The 21768-nt window shown below is 40.6% G+C and overlaps 2 protein-coding genes across 2 annotated transcripts in view; one reads left to right on the forward strand and one right to left on the reverse strand.

The window, feature by feature from the left end:
* Positions 1–21768, forward strand: part of LOC111138601 — an 896555-nt gene that overhangs the window by 590730 nt on the left and 284057 nt on the right. The gene's annotated exons all lie outside the window — the stretch shown is intronic.
* LOC111162604 (putative olfactory receptor 2W6) lies at positions 935–1873 on the reverse strand. Its single transcript, XM_022527116.1, has one exon. It carries the CDS (start codon positions 1871–1873, stop codon positions 935–937), a length of 939 nt encoding a protein of 312 aa, XP_022382824.1.

The raw sequence follows: 21768 nt of genomic DNA on the forward strand, positions 1-21768 counted from the left end.
GAAGATCTTTGTCAGAGTCATGGAGACTAAAAGTCGGGTGGTGTTTCCAGAGGCTGGGGAGAGGGGAGAATGAGGAGTTATTGCTAATGGACACAGAGTTTCCGTTTGGGAAGACATAAAAGTTCTGAAGATAGATGATGCTGATGGTCCTGCGGCAATGTGAACATACTTAATGCCACTGACGAGAGCCGGAGAAAGGTCAAAATGGTAAATTTGATAGTGTGTATATTTTACTACAATTAGAAAAAGGAAACAAAACAAAATAAAAGACCTTTTAGCCTTCTTTGGGTCACATATAAAGTATTAACAAGTACTGAATATGAGCAAGAAACTGTCCTCCATATAAAGCAAATGCCTCGCGGTCTGACTACATAACGGTCTTCATTCACTTTTGCCTCAAAAGGCCAAGCATAAATGTCTCTAAACTCATTATAGCCATGATTAAAAATATGCAAGAGCCACACTATGGACCTACATGGAGGTGTTGGAGATACTAAGAGCTAGATAATGGAATGATTTGTTTTCCCTCTCATCCAGAAATTTGGCACTATAAAAGTACATGTGAACTTCCTAGGGAAAAAAATACTTTTTTTTTCCACTTCTAAGTGTATTCTTTCATATATGTTGAGGACTTACTGAGTATAAATCATTGTGATAGAGGCTGGCGTGAATACCAGAATGCCTGGTGTCTACTTTCATGGCTGGTATTTTGTAAGCGTGCGTCATTGTTTGGTCCCGAAATGCAGCCCTCCTAGTGATTGGTGCCTGGCTTACAGGCAGACTCAGGAATGTCGCATCTTCTCAGCCTCTCTAAACGCTGAGCTCCCCGTCTCGTTGAGCGCCTCTTCCGTCTGCGATGTCAGAAGAGTCCTCCATTTGCTACGCCTAACAATGTAGACAGAAGACAGGTCAAAAGACAATCCGCAAACTTTTGCTATCCTTCTGCACCCGCCTTCCCCAGCACCTTCTTCATGGCTTCTTTAACATCCTTGTTTCTCAGTGTGTAGATCAGGGGGTTAACACTGGGAGTGACGATCGTGTAGAAGAGAGTGAGGAACTTGCCCTGGTCCTGGGAATAAGTGTTTGCTGGCTGGAGGTACATGTATATGATGGTGCCGTAGAAGAGAGAGACGACGATTAGGTGGGAGCTGCAGGTGTTGAAGGCTTTCTTTCGCCCAGTGGCTGACTTGATCCGAAACACCGCTCGCGCGATGTAGCCGTAAGAGACGAGAATGAGGATGAGTGGCGCCAGGATGATGAAGATTGCCAAGGCGAACGCCAGCGCCTCGAGGCTCATGGTGTCTACGCAGGCCATGCTGATTAGTGCTGGCATCTCACAGAGAAAGTGGTCCACCCGCCTGTGCCCGCAGCGGGATAGCATCAACGTCTGGGGTGCCATTATGAGGGAATTGCCAAAGCCACTGAGCCATGCCACTGAAGCCAGCTGCCCACAGAGTCGAGGGTGCATGATGACGGTGTAGTGCAGGGGTCTGCAGACCGCAGCGTAGCGGTCGTAGGCCATCACGGCCAGGAGGACGCACTCCACCCCTCCTAGCGCCAGAACGAAGTAGAGCTGGATGGCGCAGCCCACATAGCTGATGGTCTTGTCTGAGCCCCAAAGGTTGTAGAGCATCTGAGGGATGGAGCCCGTGGTGAAACACATGTCCAGAAATGAGAGGTTGGCCAAAAAGAAATACATTGGTGTGTGCAGCCGGGAATCCAGAGCGGAAAGCAAGATGATGGTCATGTTGCCAAGAAGAGTCAGCAGGTAAAAAGTGAGGACGACCACAAAGAGGATCAGCTCTAGGTGGGGACGGTCGGAGAAGCCCACCAGGATGAAGCCTTCGAAAGAGCTGGTGTTGTCTTTCTCCATCACCTCTGGCCACGTATCACCTGTTAGGAGAAAGATGAGCATCTTTGAAGAGGGTAGAAGGGCACCTGGGCGGCTCAGTCAGTTAAGTGTCCAACTCTTGGTTTTGGCTCGGGTCATGATCTCAGGGTTGTGAGATGGAGCCCCTTCTCGGGCTTCTCCCTGGGTGTAGAGCTGCTCAAGGTTCTTTCTCTCCCTCTGCCCCTCCCTCACTCCACCCCCGACACCCTCACAACTGCTCACACTTGCACACTCTCTCTCAAAGAAATGAACAAATGAACAGAGAGTATAGATAGACTCCCTCAAAATGAAATGATGGGTAAAATGGTAGAAGGGAAATGCCTTTGGAAATGCTGAATGCTTGACTTAGGATTTTAGTAAGTCATTATTTGGTTGGAGGAGCACAGTATTTGGGGGTTTTTCAGATTCATGGCTGTGATTATTTACCAACAATTTGTATCTTTCTTTTAAGTTTCACAGCTCGTTATTTCAACAGCTCATTATTTTACAAGGAAATAAATTGATCCACTTTTTTTTTCTTTCTTTCTTTTTAATGGGGAAACACATTATGTAAACCATGGATAAGAAAAGTGGCTTATGGGTGCCTGGGGAGCTCAGTGGGTTAAGCCTCTGCCTTCAGCTCAGGTTATGGTCTCAGGGTCCTGGGATCAAGTCCCACATCCGGCTCTCTGTTCAGCAGGGAGCCTGCTTCCCCCTCTCTCTCTGCCTACTTGCGGTTTCTCTCTCTCTCTGTCAAATAAATAAAATCTTAAAAAAAAAAAGTGGCTTATATCTCTGCATCAGATAACCAGGTTTGCTGTTAGGTGAAACCTTATTCTTAATACTGTCCCATCAATACTGGGAAACCTAGAGTCATATCCAGACTCAAAAGAGTACAAGTGATAAAGCAAAATCTTAGGAGGAAGATGACCTCATTACTGTTTATAACTATACCTCTGATTCTGTTCATTATATTCACCGGAGCATGACCCTAGCATATCTTCTCCTCTACCCAGTCCTATCCTCATCTTCTGTGATAAAATTATGATTTATATCACCGTAGTTTATTTTAACTCCGGGACTAGGTAACTTCTCTGAAGTTGGCAATGCTTTCCTGTAAGGATGAGAAGTTGCCAGAACTCAGTCGCCAATGGAGCTCCTACCCAATGTTCTTTTGTCAGCATTTCCTCTCCTATGATTCACCCTTTATTCTCACAAAGAACTCTACTTTCAGGAAGACTATTGATTATTTTATTTATGTGTCTCTTAGGATCCCATAGAACTGAAAGATGGTATACCTTTGAGTACTCTTTCAATTATTTGGCATGTCTTAGGGTGAGTATTTGTATAATGTAAACTAACCAAGGCAAAGTCTCATTCTAACATTTTTGCACATGTTCCTAAGCACTAGTAAGAAGTGATGGAGTTGGGATTCATTATGTCTCTCAGGTGCATCAGGGCACAAAATAGGGGTCCACTACTCTAAGAATGCTTTGTCGTAATTACATCATGAGTTGGCATGTGTTCCTAACAACTTTAAGATTTTGTATGCTAAAACTTTGCAATTATCGGAAGTTGCAGGAGTGTCAAGGTCATCACTCCAGAGGCTGTGATGATCATCTCTGGTGGTCAGGAATGGATAGGATAACATGGAGGGGGATACATAATCCGCTGATTACATGACTGACAACCAACACTTAGAATCAAGCCAGCACTGAGGGCTTTTCCTCCACCTCCTGTAACATGGAAATTTTAAAAATATGTAATAAGAAAGAGCATATATGTGTATATAAATGATTATTCTTTTACATGATATGTGAGGGTGTCCATCCTTATTTAAACCTAATACAATGGCTTCTAAACACAGCCATGATCATTTTCTCCCAAGAACTATATGCATTAGTTATTTAATGGCACAATGCAATTTATCACTTGTTGCATTTAAGTAAGTTTCCATTGTTATGGGAAACAACAGGATTTTGTATATCCTCTGTGACTTCCGAATCCTTGACCAGGTAATTTCAATTTCATAAGATTTTAAAAACCTGAACCAAATAATGTCTCAATATCAACTGTTATGAATTTGTCTATAATGAGTCAGAATGGGGATTTATTGCTTACATTGTTTGGAGGAATGAATATCATGTCTCAGGACTAAGAGAGGTGTTGGCATGTCATAGCTAGACAAACTGCCTATTCTGTGACACATGGAAGAGGAGGTAAATGCAAAGGACAGAAACCCTGAAGAATATTTTAGAAATCTCTTTCACTGACTCTCCATTTGGAGTTCAAAATCCGTGTTAATATTAAACACTCACAATCACAGAGAGCTCATTATTCAATACATTCTCATGCCATGCAGGACCATATTAGTATTTTTAGTCTTAAGATTTTCCATTTCAGTAGATTCCACTTCCTTTTAAATTCATTTTGGGGATAAAAACTCCATTAATGAGTTCAAAATCTCTCTCCAACTTTTTCATAGAGTGAGTGATTTTAAACTACGATCTTTAAAATTTGATCAAGCCTATGAAAATAAAGTACACAGACATTTATGCTGTGAATATTGGCATAATATGTCAACTTGCATGTGATTCAGCTGTGGTCTAATGCAAAAAAACAACCCAGATACCTGGCTGAAGGCCAAGGTCACATTTCTTCCTGCACAGGATCATTAACTTACCAAATTTGACTGCCGTGTCAAAAATGCCATGTCCATAGTTCCTTGTCTTTCTTGGGACTTCACTTGGAAATCCAAGTGGGATGACCAGAGTGAAAACGAGAAGGAAAGAAAGAGGACATTTTGGAAATCTACAGAAAAAGGACGGGGATAAAGAGTCAAGACCCACACAGCAGTGAATCTGGATGGACAAAGAGAGGATATGGATGACCACACAGTCGTTACGCCCCCTGAGGGCCCCTAATATCCACATTCCCCTCCCACCCCAGAGCGGCAGTCAGAAGCCGGGACGTCTCTGATGCGCACACAGCGTGGGAGTACTGAAAGATCAAAGGATTCAAGTTTGGAAAAAAAGAACTTCTTACTGGTTTCGGAGTTGATATAGGATTGGATGTTTCCTCTTCTGCCTCACCCTGCGGAGTCTCTTTTTAAAAAAATTCCCTTAACTAATTATCCCTAATGAGATGTGGGAGAACATATGGTCTCAGGGGAAATACCACTCTTCCCAACACCTCCCCCCCACACACCAGATTCCCCCACGAGACAGACTGAGCGGGGGCACCAGATCTTCCTCATGGGGCCTCATCAAGTGATGATAACCACACAGGCCCGGAGAGGGGTCAGTTCACACTCAATTCAGAAAGGAACCTAGAATCAGTGGAAAGATGTGCCAGGATCTATATGTGCCTCAGTTTACTTTTGTGATACGTGTCCCCTGCTACTTTCTTATTGCATTCAGTGTAGAGAGGCGCTAGGCATAGTCCTTCACCATTGTGTTTATTCAAGATTAACTTTCTGTGCCATTATAAGGCCCTTAATAGGACAGCTTAACTTGAATATTTTCCATTTAGGACAGATTTATCAAGAGTAAGCTAAAAAAGAGATTGTTTTTACATTTAAGTTAATATAAAAACAAAAAAATAGACCCAAAATATTAAAATAACTTCATTTCAAATTGCCCAGTTAATTTTAGTATAGAAGTATTGAAATTATCTCAAGAATGTTACTATCTATCTGACTGACAAATGACTTCACTGAAGTCATTAGACTAAACAGGTTTTGGTTTTTAAAAAAGATAAAAAATTGGGGTGCCTAGGTGGCTCAGTGTGTTAAGCCTCTGCCTTTGGCTGAGGTCATGATCTCAGGGTCCTGGGATCGAGCCCCACATCAGGCTCTCTGCTCAGCAGGGAGCCTGTTTCCCTGACTCTCTGCCTACTTGTGATCTCTCTGTCTCTCAAATAAATAAATGAAGTCTTTAAAATTAAAAAAAAAATGACAAAAAATAATAGTATGCACGTGCCATTTCAGACCCCTTTCCTATCTGTTAGTCATAAAGTGACCAACATAGAAACAACTGCATTTCAAAAGCTCATTTTCTATATTTAGCAGTCAATGACTTCAAAGGAAGAGATTTTAATTGATCCACATGAGATCAGTCTATAATTATGCTTTGTACGTCTAAGATATCACTTAGATTTTAATAACCATTATTATTAATATTTATGGCCAACCAACTTCAGTGACACTTCTGAACACTCTGCCAAGTAGAAACAGAGCATAACTGGTCATTACCATGTCAAACACTAGGTTTTAAATATAAACTTATTAAAGTCATATAGTATAATCTTTTTTAAAAGATTTTTTAAATTTTTATTTATTTGAGAGAGAGCATGAGCAAGGGGAGTGGGAAGGGAAGGCTCCCAGAGAGCCTGGTGTGGTACTCGATCCCAAGACCCTGGGATCATGACCTGAGTGGAAGGCAGATGCTTAACTGACAGAGCTGCAGGTGCCCTCATATAGTATAATCTTAATACCACTACTTATATTGTAAAGATGGAATATATGAGTGAGAAATGATAGAATTATCATCTCCATTAATTTATAAATGAATGGCATACAATGATTTTTTTCTGTCAACAAATATGGAAACACCTAGATGAGCAATCAAACCTAATCAATATTAGTTCTGTATTTGAGCGAACTTCTTGGCAGTCAGATGAGCCCTCCTCCCAAGAGTAGCTTCTGAGTCCTAGATGGAGTTGTTAGTTTGTACTACCGTCTCAGCCAAAGATTTTCTCACAGAAACTGGGGAGAAGTATCTAGAGAATTTGATGCTGTCAAGAATTTCCTATCCGAGATAATGAGGCCCCCAAGAAACAGAGACGAGATCCTCAGAGGGCACTTAACTCCACGAGGGACGTGAAATTGTTAGCCAAAAAGGACATTTTAGAACCAACCTTTAAATTTTTTTACCACCTCACTTCTACCCCTTTTTCTCACTCCTGGCCCATCACCACCCTTAACTATTACAAATGCATTTAAATTTGTAACTGACGGAAATGTTATAGTTAAGGAAAACCCTTTTCTGTGAGATAAAATAATACAATCAAAGGGTTATAAGTGACTACAGGAGATGCTTGCCAGCGTCACCATATGATGTAGCATGTTGTAATGTGACACCATAGAAAGAAGTCTGTACGTCCATGTCAGTCATTTCCATCAAATACCTTTTTTTTTTTTTAAAGATTGTATTTATTTATTTGACAGACAGAGATCACAAGTAGGCAGAGAGTCAGGGAAGCAGACTCCCCACCGAGCAGAGAGCCCGAAGCAGGGCTCGATCCCAGGACCCTGAGATCATGACCTGAGCCAAAGGGAGAGGATTAACCCACTGAGCCACCCAGGCCCGCCCCCCCTTTTTTTAAGTAATTCCTACACCCACCGCAGGGTTCAAACTCACTACCCCAAGATCAAAAGTCTCATGCTCTTCCAACTGAGCCAACCGGGCATCCCCATCAAATGCAATTACCTTTAAACAAACCTCTTTTATTGTAACTGAATCTAATTTATCATCAGCCTTTGTGGAATAAAAAACAGATTATTTAGAAAACTTTTATCACACACAGTCATAAACTTTGATGTCAAGTGTCCATCATTTCTTTGACCTTCATTTCCCAAGTCTTTACCTCATTGTGGTTTGACCAGTCACCAAGTCTTAAAACATCACAGTGTCCCTGAATGCTCATATTCCTGAAGTTTTAAGGTTACACATTATCTTCCTTCTTTCTCCCCTTGCTCTTCTTCTCCCTTTCCACTTCTCTGGCCCAGTCAGTAAATCATTAACTCTGACTTGATCTGTTATAGGACTCTCTGGAGTCTTGTCACTAAAAATTATTTCTCACTTTGCTATAAAAGGAGTCTTTCTTAAATACAGGTGCTATCATGCCAGTGCTTGAAGCCCTGAAGTGACCCTTATTATTACCTATGGAAATACACATATATTCCTTAGTATTCGTGTTGGTTCTGGACCAGCTCCCATTTCCAGTTCCATCTACAACAGCTTCTGTTTATTTTACACTTCAAATGCATTAAGCTACTCACCATTTTCCTTAAACAATGACAAGCTGAATCATCTTTGAAAAAAACTTGTAATAAAGGGGAAGGAGAACAGCCTTAGAGACAGAATGGCTCAAACTCCAGCTCAGAAACAAGTGAGACAGGCTTAAAAACTAGAAACCTCACTATCACGGGGGAGAAAAATTACTTTGAAGAATTTCTGTGAAATTAAATAAGATAAGAAATATTAAAGAGCTAGCATTATCCTTGAAATAAAGTAGATCTTTAATAATGGTGATTTTTCCTAACTATATGTCTCCTTGCTTGATATTCTTTCAGATGGGGATGCTCATTCTATTAAACAAATACTAAAATCATGAAGGTTAGTTAATATGCTTCCTAGAAGATCCTCTTCATGCTCTTTGGTTTTTGGCTGCATTTTTATCTGGGTTCCAGAAGCTCTTTATTTGCAATCCTCTTATTTGTACTGTACTTATTACCCTCTATATTGGATTTTAGTTTATTTTAAAGAAAACCTAAAGAATCAGATTATTAGGGAGTAAATTCCTGGTTAAGAGGATAAAATAGAGTGAGGAGAAGGGAAAATTTAGAGGAGTTGAGCAAAATGAAAGAGTTGATATGTTTGTGGCAGTTGTATGTAGGGGTAGAAGATAGTAAAGTAGGAGCAAAAGACTGCTTTACTTGGTCTACTTAAAGGATATCATGAGAAACCTCTTTGGTGGAAAATCATATTATCTAATGCCTTTATTGTGCATTTACACAAAGTCAAGTATACAATAAGAATTACTAGACCTGAAAAGAGGCAGGACCATGTCATCAGTAATCAAGATTAAAAAAAAAAAAAAAAAAAAAAAAGACCATAGAAAGAGATCCCTAGATAACCCAGATCATGAAGTCAGTGGATGAATTTTTTTTAAGGTTTTATTTATTTATTTGACAGAGATAGCGAGAGCAGGAACACAAGCAGGGGGAGCAGCAGGCGGAGGGAGAAGCAGGCTTCCCGTGGAGCAGGAAGCGGGACTCCATCCCAGGACCCTGGGATCATCACCTGAGCTGAAAGCAGATGCTTAATGAGTGAGCTGCCCAGGCACCCTGAGTAGATGAATTTTTTTTTTTTTAAGCTGAGTAGATGAATATTTTAACATAACTGTGATTAGTTTGTTGAAGAGTAAAACCAGTCATGAGAGTTTCACCAGAGACTTGAAATGTAAAAAAGAATAGAATGTAGGAAAAAAAGTAAAATAAATGTGAAAACTCAGTCTGAGTTTAACATCGTAACAGAGAGGGAGTGACTAGAAGTAGGAAAAAAAATCAACAATAACTTTAGCACCAAGAAAGAAGAAGATAGAGACAAATTACGGACATAATCACACACAGGTCAAACGCAATTGGATTAAGATACAAATGTTTAGGGTATGAGATGGAGAAGTGAGAAAGAATGGGGCAGAGGCAAAATACAAGAAGATAATTGTTTAGAATTTTCTAAAACCAATAAAGAACACCAACTAACATATTCAAGAATTTCAGAAACTAAAAAAGATAAACTAAAAAATAAAACTGCATGAAAGTTTATTTTCTTAGACATGCTACTATAATATAAGCATGATTCATAAAAGAAAAAAAATCAATAAATTGGACTCCATCAAGACTGGAAACGTTTGCTTTGTGAAAGTCTCCATCAGGAGCATAAAACACCACCTACAGACTGGAAGAAAATATTTGCAAACCATATGCCTGACAAAAGACTCATGACTAGAATATATATAAAGAACTCTCAAAACTCAACTGTAAAAACACAAATAATACAATTTGAAAATGGGTTAAAAATATATAACTGACATTTCACCACAGAGGAAATAAGGATGGCGAATAAGCACATGAAGATACATTCAACATCGCCAGCCGTCGGGGAGAGGCCGTGAAGTCCTGTGAGATGCTAAGATGATCAAGGATCCTACAGTTAATGGTCACGGCGTGCAGCTTGAGGGCTGAGGGAGGAACCGATCAAGGTATTCTCTGGTCCCTCCCTGTGGGTGCTATTGGTTCACTGAAATGAGTTTTAGAACAAATAGCCACACCAGGAGGTACATGCCAGGTACCAGAAGCTGGATTCATTCTTATAGAACAAACGCCGCAACTTCAAGACCAATTACAGTTAAAATCACCACATGATTAAGCTTACAATAATCCATTTCATTCCAATTGCCCCATCATGCAAATGTCTATGCACAGGACAAGCCAAAAATGTAAATAGGGAACCAATGCAGTCTTTCAGGTCTTTCATGAAAGCCTTATGGTCTGAAATCCTCCCAGGAAGTGGTACTGATTTTTGTAACAGTATTTTTGTAGCGGACAATTCCCGCAACTTCCATGTCGCCCTTCCAGCCATAATGGCTTTTGCCCTGTGGGTCAAGGAGTCAACGTGGAGATTGTTTCAGTTGTTGAGTACATATGATCCATACATCTGGAATCAAGGAAAATGAATACAAATTGGATTTGCGGGGGCCCCCTTGGACCCACAGAAGATAAACCTGACTGAAAACAGTCTATGTCATTAACTGCTGCAAATCTCAACATTTAGTGGTTGACTAAGAAATCAGAGTCTCCAGGGAGAAAAAAGATTAGCTCAGAGCTAAGATCCAATAATCCTAGAAAAAAGGACTCCCTTTCCCAAGATCACAATTACTCAGATAAATGGTTGGGGGTACCACTGGAGGAATATAAGAGAAATGCTCCCGTTTTGTGGATTTGTGGTCTTACAGGAGATCTTTGCAGGATGCTGGCCCTCTCAACATAATTCTCAATGCCAGTTCTTACTTCTACCATACATTGATGTCCTCCAGGCCATGTCATGTTCAGGAAGTGAGTGATGCAGCTGCACATAGTAAATCCATTTATATCCTAATGAATTTCTAGCAAATCAAATGTACTTACTGGAGCCCATGATTGAGGCCAAATTTTAAAGTAAGTAAACATTAAAGATTTCTCAGCTATTCAAACTAGAACATTAACTCCAAATTTGTTAGTAAATCCAAACTGATGAGTTCACCTCAATGTAAAATGGTCTCCCTCCCTGGAAACCATTCCCACACATAGTCACTACAGTTCTACTGATAAAAATTGAAGTAAACTCCAGCAGCTCTTTCAGTGTGAAAGCCGTTCTTCCCACGGTTTCACTTACAGTGGCTTCCCTAGGGCACACTGTGATCTGATCTTGGCAGTGATGGGGGTTTAGGAGCAGGGAGCGAAAGAGAATCATCAACCTCTTACAAGTGCTTCAGTTAAGATCAGCTCAACTGAGGGCTTCACTAGAGAGAAAAGGAGAATTTACTTCTATTATGGAAATCTCCATGGATTTTAAGGGATTAGATACACAGAATCATCTAAAACCACAAAAATGTTCCTGTTCTAATTCTTGGGGTCCCACTTGTTCAAAATAATCTCCAACGTTCCACTTAAAATAAATCCTGCAGGGCTCTGAACTTCTACTCACATCACTTCTGACAAAGGTATAGAGCTTTCCACTTCTCCAACTCTCTGACCCTGCTGGAGGTCCAATAATTCAAATCAGTTCTGACACACCCCAAGTTAGCATCAGACCCCACAGATTAAGGGGTTCCGTTCCCCACGACCACCCCCACTTCAGACACAAATAGCAAAGACGGAGGGGGGGGCACCTGTACTTCTGACCAACTGCTTTAACTTCAGGGGTTCCCATAAGCCCCTCCTCAGGTTCGATAATTTGCTAGGATGGCTCACAGAACTCAGAAAAGCAGCGTATCCACTGTGACTGGCTTATTATAAAGGACACAATTTAGGACCCCCCAGTTGGAAGAGATGCATTGGGCAAGGTATTGGGGGAGTGGGGTGAGAACCTCCCCATGCCTCTGGGCCTGCCTCCTCCCAGCTTGTCCATGAGCTCACCAGCCCAGAAGCTCTCCAAACCTCAGTCGCATAATACCTATTTCCCATTCTCTAATGCTTCCCAGTCTTTCTGGGCTGTGACTCAAGGCAGAAGACCAAAATTAAGTCACCATGTATCTCTGAAGGTCAGTTACCGGCAACCGTTCCCGGTACAGATTACTACATGTAGAAGGCTTCCTAACTGCTAACTGTTGGGGTCCGTGATCAAAGGAGCGAGACTGATACAAAGCAAAGGTCAAGCAAAGCTTTATTTCACGCCAAGCATCAAGAATCAAACTGACCGGTCAGGGCTGTCTCTTACGAAAAGGTGACGACAACGACCCCGGCAAGGCCGCTCCCAACGTGGCCGCTCTGGACGAGACTGCTCCCCAGACAGGGCCGCTCCCGGGACAGGGGCTGCTCCGGCAAGGCCGCTCCCCAGGCAATGCTGCTCCTGACTAGGCCACTCACCGAGGAGGCCTCACGTTGAGGAAGCCACTCCCGGAATGAAGCTGCTCCCCGGAATGACGCTGCTCCCGCAAGGCCGCTCCGCGAGGCCACAGCTCTGGGCGGCGGGACCGCTGGCGGCTCTCACGGTTTTGAAAGCTCTTACAGCTCTGACTGCTCTGGCGGCTCTGACAGCTCTGTCAGCTCTCCCGGCTCTGACGACTCTCTACTCCTCTGATGGCTCTCCTACTCCTCCAACAGCTCTCCTTCTTCTTCTCCAGCTCTCCGTCTTCTCAGCTTCTGCCTCGCAGACTAACCTTTATAGGGGGGTGGTTGAGCCCCACCCCCACACAGGTGGCCAATGGGATTTAAACTTACCTCAGTAAATATATGTGCGCCCCTCTGATTGGATGTCTTCACCTGGCCTGACCCGCCCTTGTATCTAGACTTTGCAAGTAAGTTCCTCTGGGAGGGGCAGGGTCAATCTAAGTTCACTGCATAGGGTCAGTCTAAGTTTACTGCAACAAAATGGCTCCCTCTGACCAACCAGGCCCTTACACTAACAAAATAATTTTTTTAGTTCACTTAAATAAAGGAGTTACCAGGAAGCAATAGAAACTTCACAAGCTCATGAGTGTGCTTTATGCTGAGTTTCCAGAAGCAACTCCCAGAACCACAGTGCAGAACCAACATGATAAGGGACACATCTGTGCTGCCTCACACTGCCTTTGCCTGAGTCAGTAAGATTCTGGGGTCAGGGAATTGCTGCCAAAGCAACTAGAAAGTTCTAGAACCATCTCCCTTTACTGTAATTGGAAAACTGCTCTTGCTACTTTCAGTCCCGCATTTGTACTGTATAGGAGCAGATCCAGGTTTAGAGAAGCCTGAAGCTTATACGATCTTGGAGGTTCTCTTTAATAAAATGAATATAGAATAATATGTAAAAATTTGATATAATAATTAATATGTATGTAGAATTAGAGAAGTAACCACACAGATTACCTATTTCTAATAGGAGATAAAGATCATTACCACCACTGAATGCGGGCAGGATATGCCACTCTAAAATGTGTCATTTTAAGGGGCGTAGGGTTGTTCAGTTTGTTAAGCGTCTGAGTCTTAGGTTGGGCTCAGGTCATGATCTCAGGGTCATGGGATCGAGCCCCACACTCAGCACAGAGTCCGCTTAAGACTCTCTCTCCTTCTCCTTCTGCCCCTCCCTCACCACAGTCTCTCTCTCACTCTCTCTCTCTTTCTCTCTCTAAAATAAATAAATCTTTAAAAAAAATATGTCAGTTTGGCACAAGGATTATTTTTTAGCTGAAGACAAATGAGAATCAGCAGATGCAAGAACAGTTCTCTGCCCTTCCCTTTTCTGTATATATTTCCCTGGTGAAGGGGTCCCCTCTTCCATACCAGGAAGACAGTGCTCTTATCACAGAAGATAGACTGAGCATTGAGATGAGTCTCCATAAGCCAATCTTTGTATAAAAATAGCCCTTATATTCCATCAGTTTCTTCCATGTACTGCTAGTCACTTCTCCATAATTTATTGTCCCTTGAAGCCCAAACACCCTTTCCTTTGTTAAAATAATATGTAAGCCCCTGAGTCTATCTGCTTGAGTTTTATGTCTTTTCTCAGAACTCCTATGCACTAAAATATTAATAAATGTTAATATTTATGGAGGGGGGGGTCCCTGCTCAGCAGGGAGTCTGCTTCTCCCTCTGTCCCTCCCCCTGCTCATGCTCTCTCTCTCTGCTCTGCAGGCCTTTTCTCCTGATAATCTGTCTTTTGTTAATTTAATGTATGTGCCCTCAGTTACTGAGCATAAAAGGAAAAAGGAAAGTATTTTTCTCCCTGACATAGCAAAATCTAAAAAAATTATATATCATTTTAAAATTAACCGCCTGAGGGGCGCCTGGGTAGCTCAGTGGGTTAAGCCTCTGCCTTCAGCTCAGGTTATGATCTCAGGGTCCTGGGATCGAGCCCCACATCGGGCTCTCTGTTCAGCGGGGAGCCTGCTTCTCCCCACTCCCCGCCACCCACCTGCCTCTCTGCCTACTTGTGATCTCTCTCTCTCTCTTTCTGTAAAATAAATAAATAAAATATTTTAAAAAAATATAAATAAGTAAAGTTAACGGCCTGATATACATCTATGCTCTCTGTTCCTACTTTGTGGTTGAGAATTCCTTAGTTACTTTTCCATTTTTTGTGTGTGTAAAAATAATTTCATGTTACAATTTCCTATAGAGAGAATAGAGAGATAAGTGAACCTCTCCTTCAGCATGGCATGGTTGGTCAAATTTTATTTGTTATAAGTTAATAGAAATATTTAGAAATTTTCTATTGCTTTCAACTCTGTTGCTTTCACAACTAGCAGGAAGGCTTATAAATATTTAATATTGTTCCTCATTGGGGGAAAACTTGTGTTCGTTTCCATTTTTACGTGTTTTGTAAGATTTGGGGGGGTATTTCAAGTTTTCTTGTGAATAACATAACATAATAGCACTTCATTGATCATTTTCTCATTGACGTCCCATGTGTATTATAGTGACATTTTACCACTTTTATATTAGTTTCAATGATGTCAAAATTTTCTCTAAATACTAAGAATTCAAATCACTTTCAAATATGCTCTCTGGTTCATGTCTTTCTGTTAAAAAAATCAAGATCCTATTCACTATTTCTATTCATATTTTATCTGAGGAAACATAATTTCAATGATTTCTGTACTCAGACTTAGTTTTTTGCTTTTTCCAGATTTCATTAATTATTTTGCCTGACAGCTTTTCTGTAGTTGTTTTCTAATAAACAAATTCAGAGGTGCCTGGGTGCTTCAGAGGGTTAAGCATCAGATCTCAGGGTCCTGTGACTGAGCCCCCCCATGGGGGTTAGGGGTGTTGGGGAGGGTGGCCCCTGCTCAGCAGGGAGTCTGCTTCTCCCTCTGCCCCTCCCCCCTGCTCATGCTCTCTCGCTCTGCTCTCTCAAATAAATAAATAAAATCTTTAAAAAATAATAATAAACAAATTCAAAGATGACAATGGAAGGTGCTTTCTGTTGCTACGCCTCAGGGATCTGTAATTTCTCACATGTTTTACTTGACCATTGCAAAACGTCTTTCCAAATGACAGCCGAAATTTATCAACTCTTTGAAAATTTCTTTGGATTCATTTGTGTTGGGATTCTCTTTTACAGCTTTGGAAACACCCCTTGTTAAGGGAGTGTCCTTACAGTAACCCAGTGCTGGTATCCTGAGGCTCGAGCAGAGGTGTCATGGCTTCCGCAGGTGGTCAGGCCTCCTCGGGAACCTTCACACCCTGCCTGCACCCTACAGCACGGTGCTGGTGAGTTGGCAGAGTCCGAAGTCTGTGTGTGACCTACACCAGGAGGCCAAACAACACCAGCCTGCACATGCGAGTAACAGGGAGCCACAGAATGCGTCCCTAAACCAGCTTTCTTTTAGCCAGGTGAAGGAAAGCCTCCCAGCATGTCATTAGCAGTTGGCATGAGAATTATGTCGGAGCATGTCAGACGGGCTGAGGCCCCAAGGGGCAGGGCCCCAGACCCATGGCCAAGAGGGTTCCTCACTCGGTGTGAGAAAGAATTTAAGGACAAGCCCTATAGAGAAAGGGACAAAGATTTATTTAGAGAGAAGAAAGGAGCTATTTCACAGACCAAGTATTGGTCTTCCTCCCAGAGAGAGAGAAGGGAAGCCCCCTTTGCCTGTAACAAAGGGTTTTATAAGTTTTTTAAAATTAGCTGATTGTATAGGGAAGGGCTTACTCTTTAACTTTGGTTTCTCATTATATTGGGTGGTTTTCCCCTTCTCTTAGGGTTGTGGAGTTACCCACAAGGAGCAATTTTAAGAAGGTCCAGCTTTGGAGCTTTTACTATTTGAGGGAGTGGGGTCTTGTGGTTTTCCCTAAGTCACACCTTGTGACATTTTTTATGACCTGCTGACTTTCAGGTAAGGGTCAGCCTAAAACCAAAATGGCTGTACTTTGGTCAACTTGTCTCCTTACTCTCCCTTTCCTCCTGCCTCAAGAGGGAAGTTGGAGTGTAAATGAGAGTGGCCTTAACTAATTCTTAACTAATTAGTTCTAATAGTTTTATAATATATAATATATAAATATATATTATAATATATATTTGGTGGGAAATTTTACAAAAATACTTTATGGGCACATATTGCTAGGATCCTTCTCAGAGTCTTGGAAGGTGCATGCCTGTGCCAGTAAGGGGCTTACAAAGATCAAATTTTATCAGTTTCATGCTAAATCCTCTTCTGACATTCCCTGGAAGCCAACTGCACCAGCAAAACTGTGCTGTTTGTTACAAATTTAGCTCAAATCTGAATCAAGAATTCTGCTTCCGGACAAGAGGGAGTAGCTCTCAGAAGTCAAGAACTAGAAAAGCCATAATAAATACAGAAAATCATTTGTATAAAATATCAGAGAGCTACTAAAGCAACAAAGACAAAGAAGTGAATAGGTATTCAGTTTAATATTCCATGGAATGAAGAAGTGTGAAGGGAGCTGAGGTTGCCTTTTTCCCTGGGGACTATGCTGATTCTTGATGCAGGGAAGAAGCTAATAACTTACCTTTAGCTGTTAAAAGGACTGACAGTAGGGAATAAAGGGAAAACCCAGAAATTCGTCGTTCTTTAGCTAGTGTGACAAAAATGAATCAAGGGCCTGAAATACAAGGGAGTTTTTCCCTCAAAGTATTTGACAAGCCTTTAAGTTAAGAAGGGAAGGAAATTTAAAAGGTTTGTCCAACACTGCTGAAAATCACAGGTGAATTTTCAACAGTCTTAAGGTACTGAGGAGTAAATTCAGAGTTTAAGACTAACCCCGAGGTTACTTTACTAGTTTCTCAGTTGAAAGACCTGTTATAAAGCGAAAATGAAATTTTGGGACTTCATCAAGATCAAAAGCTTCTGCACAGCAAAGGAAACAGTCAACCAAACAAAGAGGCAACCCACAGAATGGGAGAAGATATTCACAAATGACAGTACAGACAAAAGGCTGATATCCAGGATCTATAAAGAACTTCTCAAACTCAACACACACAAAACAGATAATCATGTCAAAAAATGGGCAGAAGACATGAACAGACACTTCTCCAATGAAGAAACACAAATGGCTATCAGATGCATGAAAAAATGTTCATCATCACTAGCCATCAAGGAGATTCAAATCAAAACCACATTGTGATACCACCTTACACCAGTTAGAATGGGCAAAATTAACAAGACAGTAAACAACGTGTGTGGGAGAGGATGTGGAGAAAGGGGAACCCTCTTACACTGTTGGTGGGAATGCAAATTGGTGCAGTCACTTTGGAAAACAGTGTAGAGATTCCTTAAGAAATTAAAAATAGAGCTTCCCTATGACCCAGCAATTGTACTGCTGGGTATTTACCCCAAAGATATAGATGTACTGAAAAGAAGGGCCATCTGTACCCCAATGTTCATAGAAGCAATGGCCACGGTCGCCAAACTGTGGAAAGAACCAAGATGCCCTTCCCTGGACAAATGGATAAGATATGATCCATATACACTATGGAGTATTATGCCTCCATCAGAAAGGATGAGTACCCAACTTTTGTATCAACATGGATGAGACTGGAAGAGATAATGCTGAGTGAAATAAGTCAAGCAGAGAGAGTCAATTATCATATGGTTTCACTTATTTGTGGAGCATAAGAAATAACATGGAGGACATGGGGAGATGGAGAGGAGAAGGGACTTGGGGGAAATTGGAGGGGGAGATGAACCATGGGACTATGGACTCTGAAAAACAATCTGAGGGTTTTGAAGGGGTTGGGGGTGAGATGTTGGGTGAGCCTGGTGGTGGGTATTATGGAGGGCACATATTGCATGGAGCACTGGGTGTGGTGCATAAACAATGAATTCTGTTACACTGAAAAGAAATATAAAAAATTAAAAATTAAAAAAAAAGAAAGAAAGACCTGTTATCCATAAGAACAGGAATAATGAGGGGCAACTGGGTGGCTCAGTGGGTTAAGCATCTGCCTTCAGCTCAGGTCATAATCCCAGGGTCCTGGGATCGAGTCCCACCCTGCACAATGGGGAGCCTGCTTCTTCCTCTCCTTCTGCACCTACCCCTCTTGCTCCCCCTCCTCATGCTTGCACTTGCTTTCTCTCAAATAAATAAAATCTAAAAAAAAAAAAAAAACCAAACCCAAAACTTTTCCAATATGGCAGCTCTGTCTTGACTCAGCTTGGGCCCCACCAGGATGAATGTGCTCAACATCCCCCTCTGCCTCACAAAACAAAAGTGAGCCTTGTTTGTGGGAAAATAACATCATCCGAAGCTAATACGAACTTGTAAGTTTTAAAATATATAGCATCTAGCACTGTACACAGATGTCTTATAAACAACGTCTAGCAATTAGGATGCTAGGAAGTCCTTAATCATTTGTTGCAACTATAGTTATTTCTAAAACTGGTGACTGTGGAACAACATGGATTTGAAATGTGTGGGGTCCACTTATCCACAAGTTCTTTTTCAGTAAATATGGTACAGTCCCGTAAATATATATTCTCCTTATTACGATTTTTCTAGCATTTTCTTTTTGACAGCTTTATTGTAAGAATATAGTATATAACACATATGACATACAAAATACGTGTTAATGGACTATTTATGTTATCAGTAAGGCTTCTGGTCAACAGTGGGCTATTAGTGGTTACATTGGGGGGTTAAGTTTTGCATGGATTTTTGACTGCACAGGGGTGGCACCTCTGACCTCCTGCATTGTTCAAGGACCAAGTGTACAATACATCTTCCATTTAAAAAAAAATTAGGTGGTCAGAGAATAATATAACATAAAGTTATTCCAGAAGTTCTTTCCAAGCAAAAGAAGAGAGCTATCCGAATAAGTGGGTTCCTGACAAAAAGGGTCCTCATGGTAAGAAGGGAGGTATGTAACTCTGGGTAACAGTGCCAGAGGAAAAATAAAGCAAAAATGAACAAAAGTGGGACTTTCAATAATGCATTCAGTTTCCTAACGCATTCTGTTTGAACCTTTTCAAGTTTGTTTCAATGTCCACATATCTATAGAGATAATGAATTGCTCTAATCTATTGAATAGCAATAATCATAGGATTATTGAGGAAATAATCCTTTCAAAGGACAGCTGGGCATCTGTTTGGATAATAAATTCAGCAGATCCATCCCTACTTTCAGGACCTGAATAAGTGGGCCTTTCTTGGTAATTTCTATATTTAGGAACTTCTGAGACAATTTCAGTTTATATATACTTGGTCCATTCTGCAGAATAAATATTTTTTTTTTAAAGATTTTATTTATTTATTTGACAGATAGAGATCACAAGTAGGCAGAGAGGCAGGCAGAAAGAGAGGAGGAAGCAGGCTCCCTGCCGAGCAGAGAGCCCCATGTGGGGCTCGATCCCCGGACCCTGGGACCATGACCTGAGCTGAAGGCAGAGGCTTTAACCCACTGAGCCACCCAAGCGCCCCTAAATATTTATTTTTATTTATATTTTCTTTAGTCCTTGCTTATTTTCTTTTTAAACTGTATTTTTTTCATTTAAATTACAGCCTGTTAAAAATAAATTACAGCCTATTGAAAAATACTGTAAAAAATTCATACAGTAGTACTATTTTTCCTTGACCATCCCCATCCCTATTTTTATTTTATCCAGAAATAATCACTGCTATTAATTTCAAAAAATGTTTAAATATAGACAGAATTTTAATTTTTTTTTCCCCAGGTTTTTCTTTAGGCCCTTCCTCCATTTCTTCCTCTAGCAATTGTTCTCTGCCTGTCTCCAGGCTACTCATGTGAATTATCTAAGAAATAGCATTTGTTATTATTCTAGAGGAAAACAAACGTATTTTCTCATAAAATCTCCTACAGAAAATACATAAGAAAATTGTATTTAGGGTGTACTAAGTTATTATTTTACAAAATTAGAATCATGTTCTGTGAGTTTTTCTGCATTGTTCTGCTCATTCAGCAATATCTCAGGAAAACATCTCCAAACCATTCGTTAGAACCATTGCTTATTTTAGATGGATGAATATTGCATTCTATGAATATAGAAATGATTTAGTGAGTGTCCTCTCAAAAGACCCGATATTTTTCTCCATCTTTGGCCATTAAAACATTTCTACATCAAACATTAATGTCCATTTGTCCTAATATAATGTTAGACTTTTATGAGAGAGAGATATTCCAAGGGGTGACAAGTTTGAGAATATGTAGTTTTTAAGAGTCATTGCCATATTTTCCCCCAGAAAACCTTTAACACTCTGAATTTCCACCAGTAACCTGTGAGTAGCCTTTTTCCTTCATTCTCATTAACAACAGAATTCAATTCCCATTTGCTTCCAGGCTGGTGAGTATGAAGAGTTTTATCATTGCTATTTTAATATACACTTCTCTACTTGGGAACTTGGTCATATTTCTTACATTGGTCATTTGGACTTGCTTAATCTCTACATTTTTAATTTCTGTAATTTGTCATTTTCCTATGGGGTTACTTGTGGGGGGTTCCTTCAAATTTGTTAAAAGCTTGTGGTTTTGTCTATTTAATAGGTCCTAATATTTTTTCAGAATTATAAATATATGTCTTCCAAATCTATTCATCTGGAAATGAAATTGAAATATGCCTGCATGTTATAATACATAAATAATAAATATATATTGTCTGGATTAAATATTGCAACATAAAAAAATTAAATCTTACAAGACAATCTATGCAATCCTGAGTTGAAGAAGAGCTTAGTAATTAAGCCTAGAAGTTTTAAAATCCATGAAAGATAAGGTGGATATGTTGGCTCTATGTTAGTTTTTAAAACTACTTTATGTAAAATGTATTGTAAATCAAGCTAATGGGCAATTTTCTTGATATAAATTACATGGAGGCCTATTTAGAGAATTTACACATGGAATAAAGAATTCCTTACTGATAGAAGTAATTGCGTGCCTTTAGAGAACTCAGTGAGTAGCTGAAAGTAAATGAAACCCAATTCAACAGAAAAAAAAATCAAACTTTTTTGAATACTTTAGTCCCCATTGTCATTACTTCTGTCTCAGGAAAAGTTGAGAATTTGGTCTCTAGAGGAAGTTTGCTGAGCAAATCGAGAGCAAAGAGAAATATCATTTCAAAGATCTCCTCTCTCTCCCTCCCCATTGGGTATGTGACTAATTACTATAAACTATGGGGGAAGAATTTTACAACTCCGTGTTTGAGATTTCCACCAGAAACCAAAGATTGGTGTTTACCAATCTTGGCAGACAAAGTACACCATACTTCTATTTACAAAACTGGTTAGGAAAAACCCTCCGAAAACAGCAGCTGATGCCCTCATTCCAAGGCACGTGATACCTGAACATTCCGGTCATCTGTGATACTTTGTCCTTCTCTTCCAGTCAACTCTGAATGGAAACTCGTGACTTATACGAGTGTAACTAAAAGAAACGGAATGAGTGTCGTCAAACCAGTTCCACAGCTAAA

Source organism: Enhydra lutris, unplaced genomic scaffold (genome assembly GCF_002288905.1).
Source record: "Enhydra lutris kenyoni isolate GAN:26980312 unplaced genomic scaffold, ASM228890v2 scaffoldscaffold93, whole genome shotgun sequence".
NCBI lineage: Eukaryota > Metazoa > Chordata > Mammalia > Carnivora > Mustelidae > Enhydra > Enhydra lutris.

Excerpts from the sequence above, each read along its gene's own strand:
- LOC111162604 (XM_022527116.1), bottom strand. The coding sequence starts at position 1,873 with ATGGAGAAAGACAACACCAGCTCTTTCGAAGGCTTCATCCTGGTGGGC.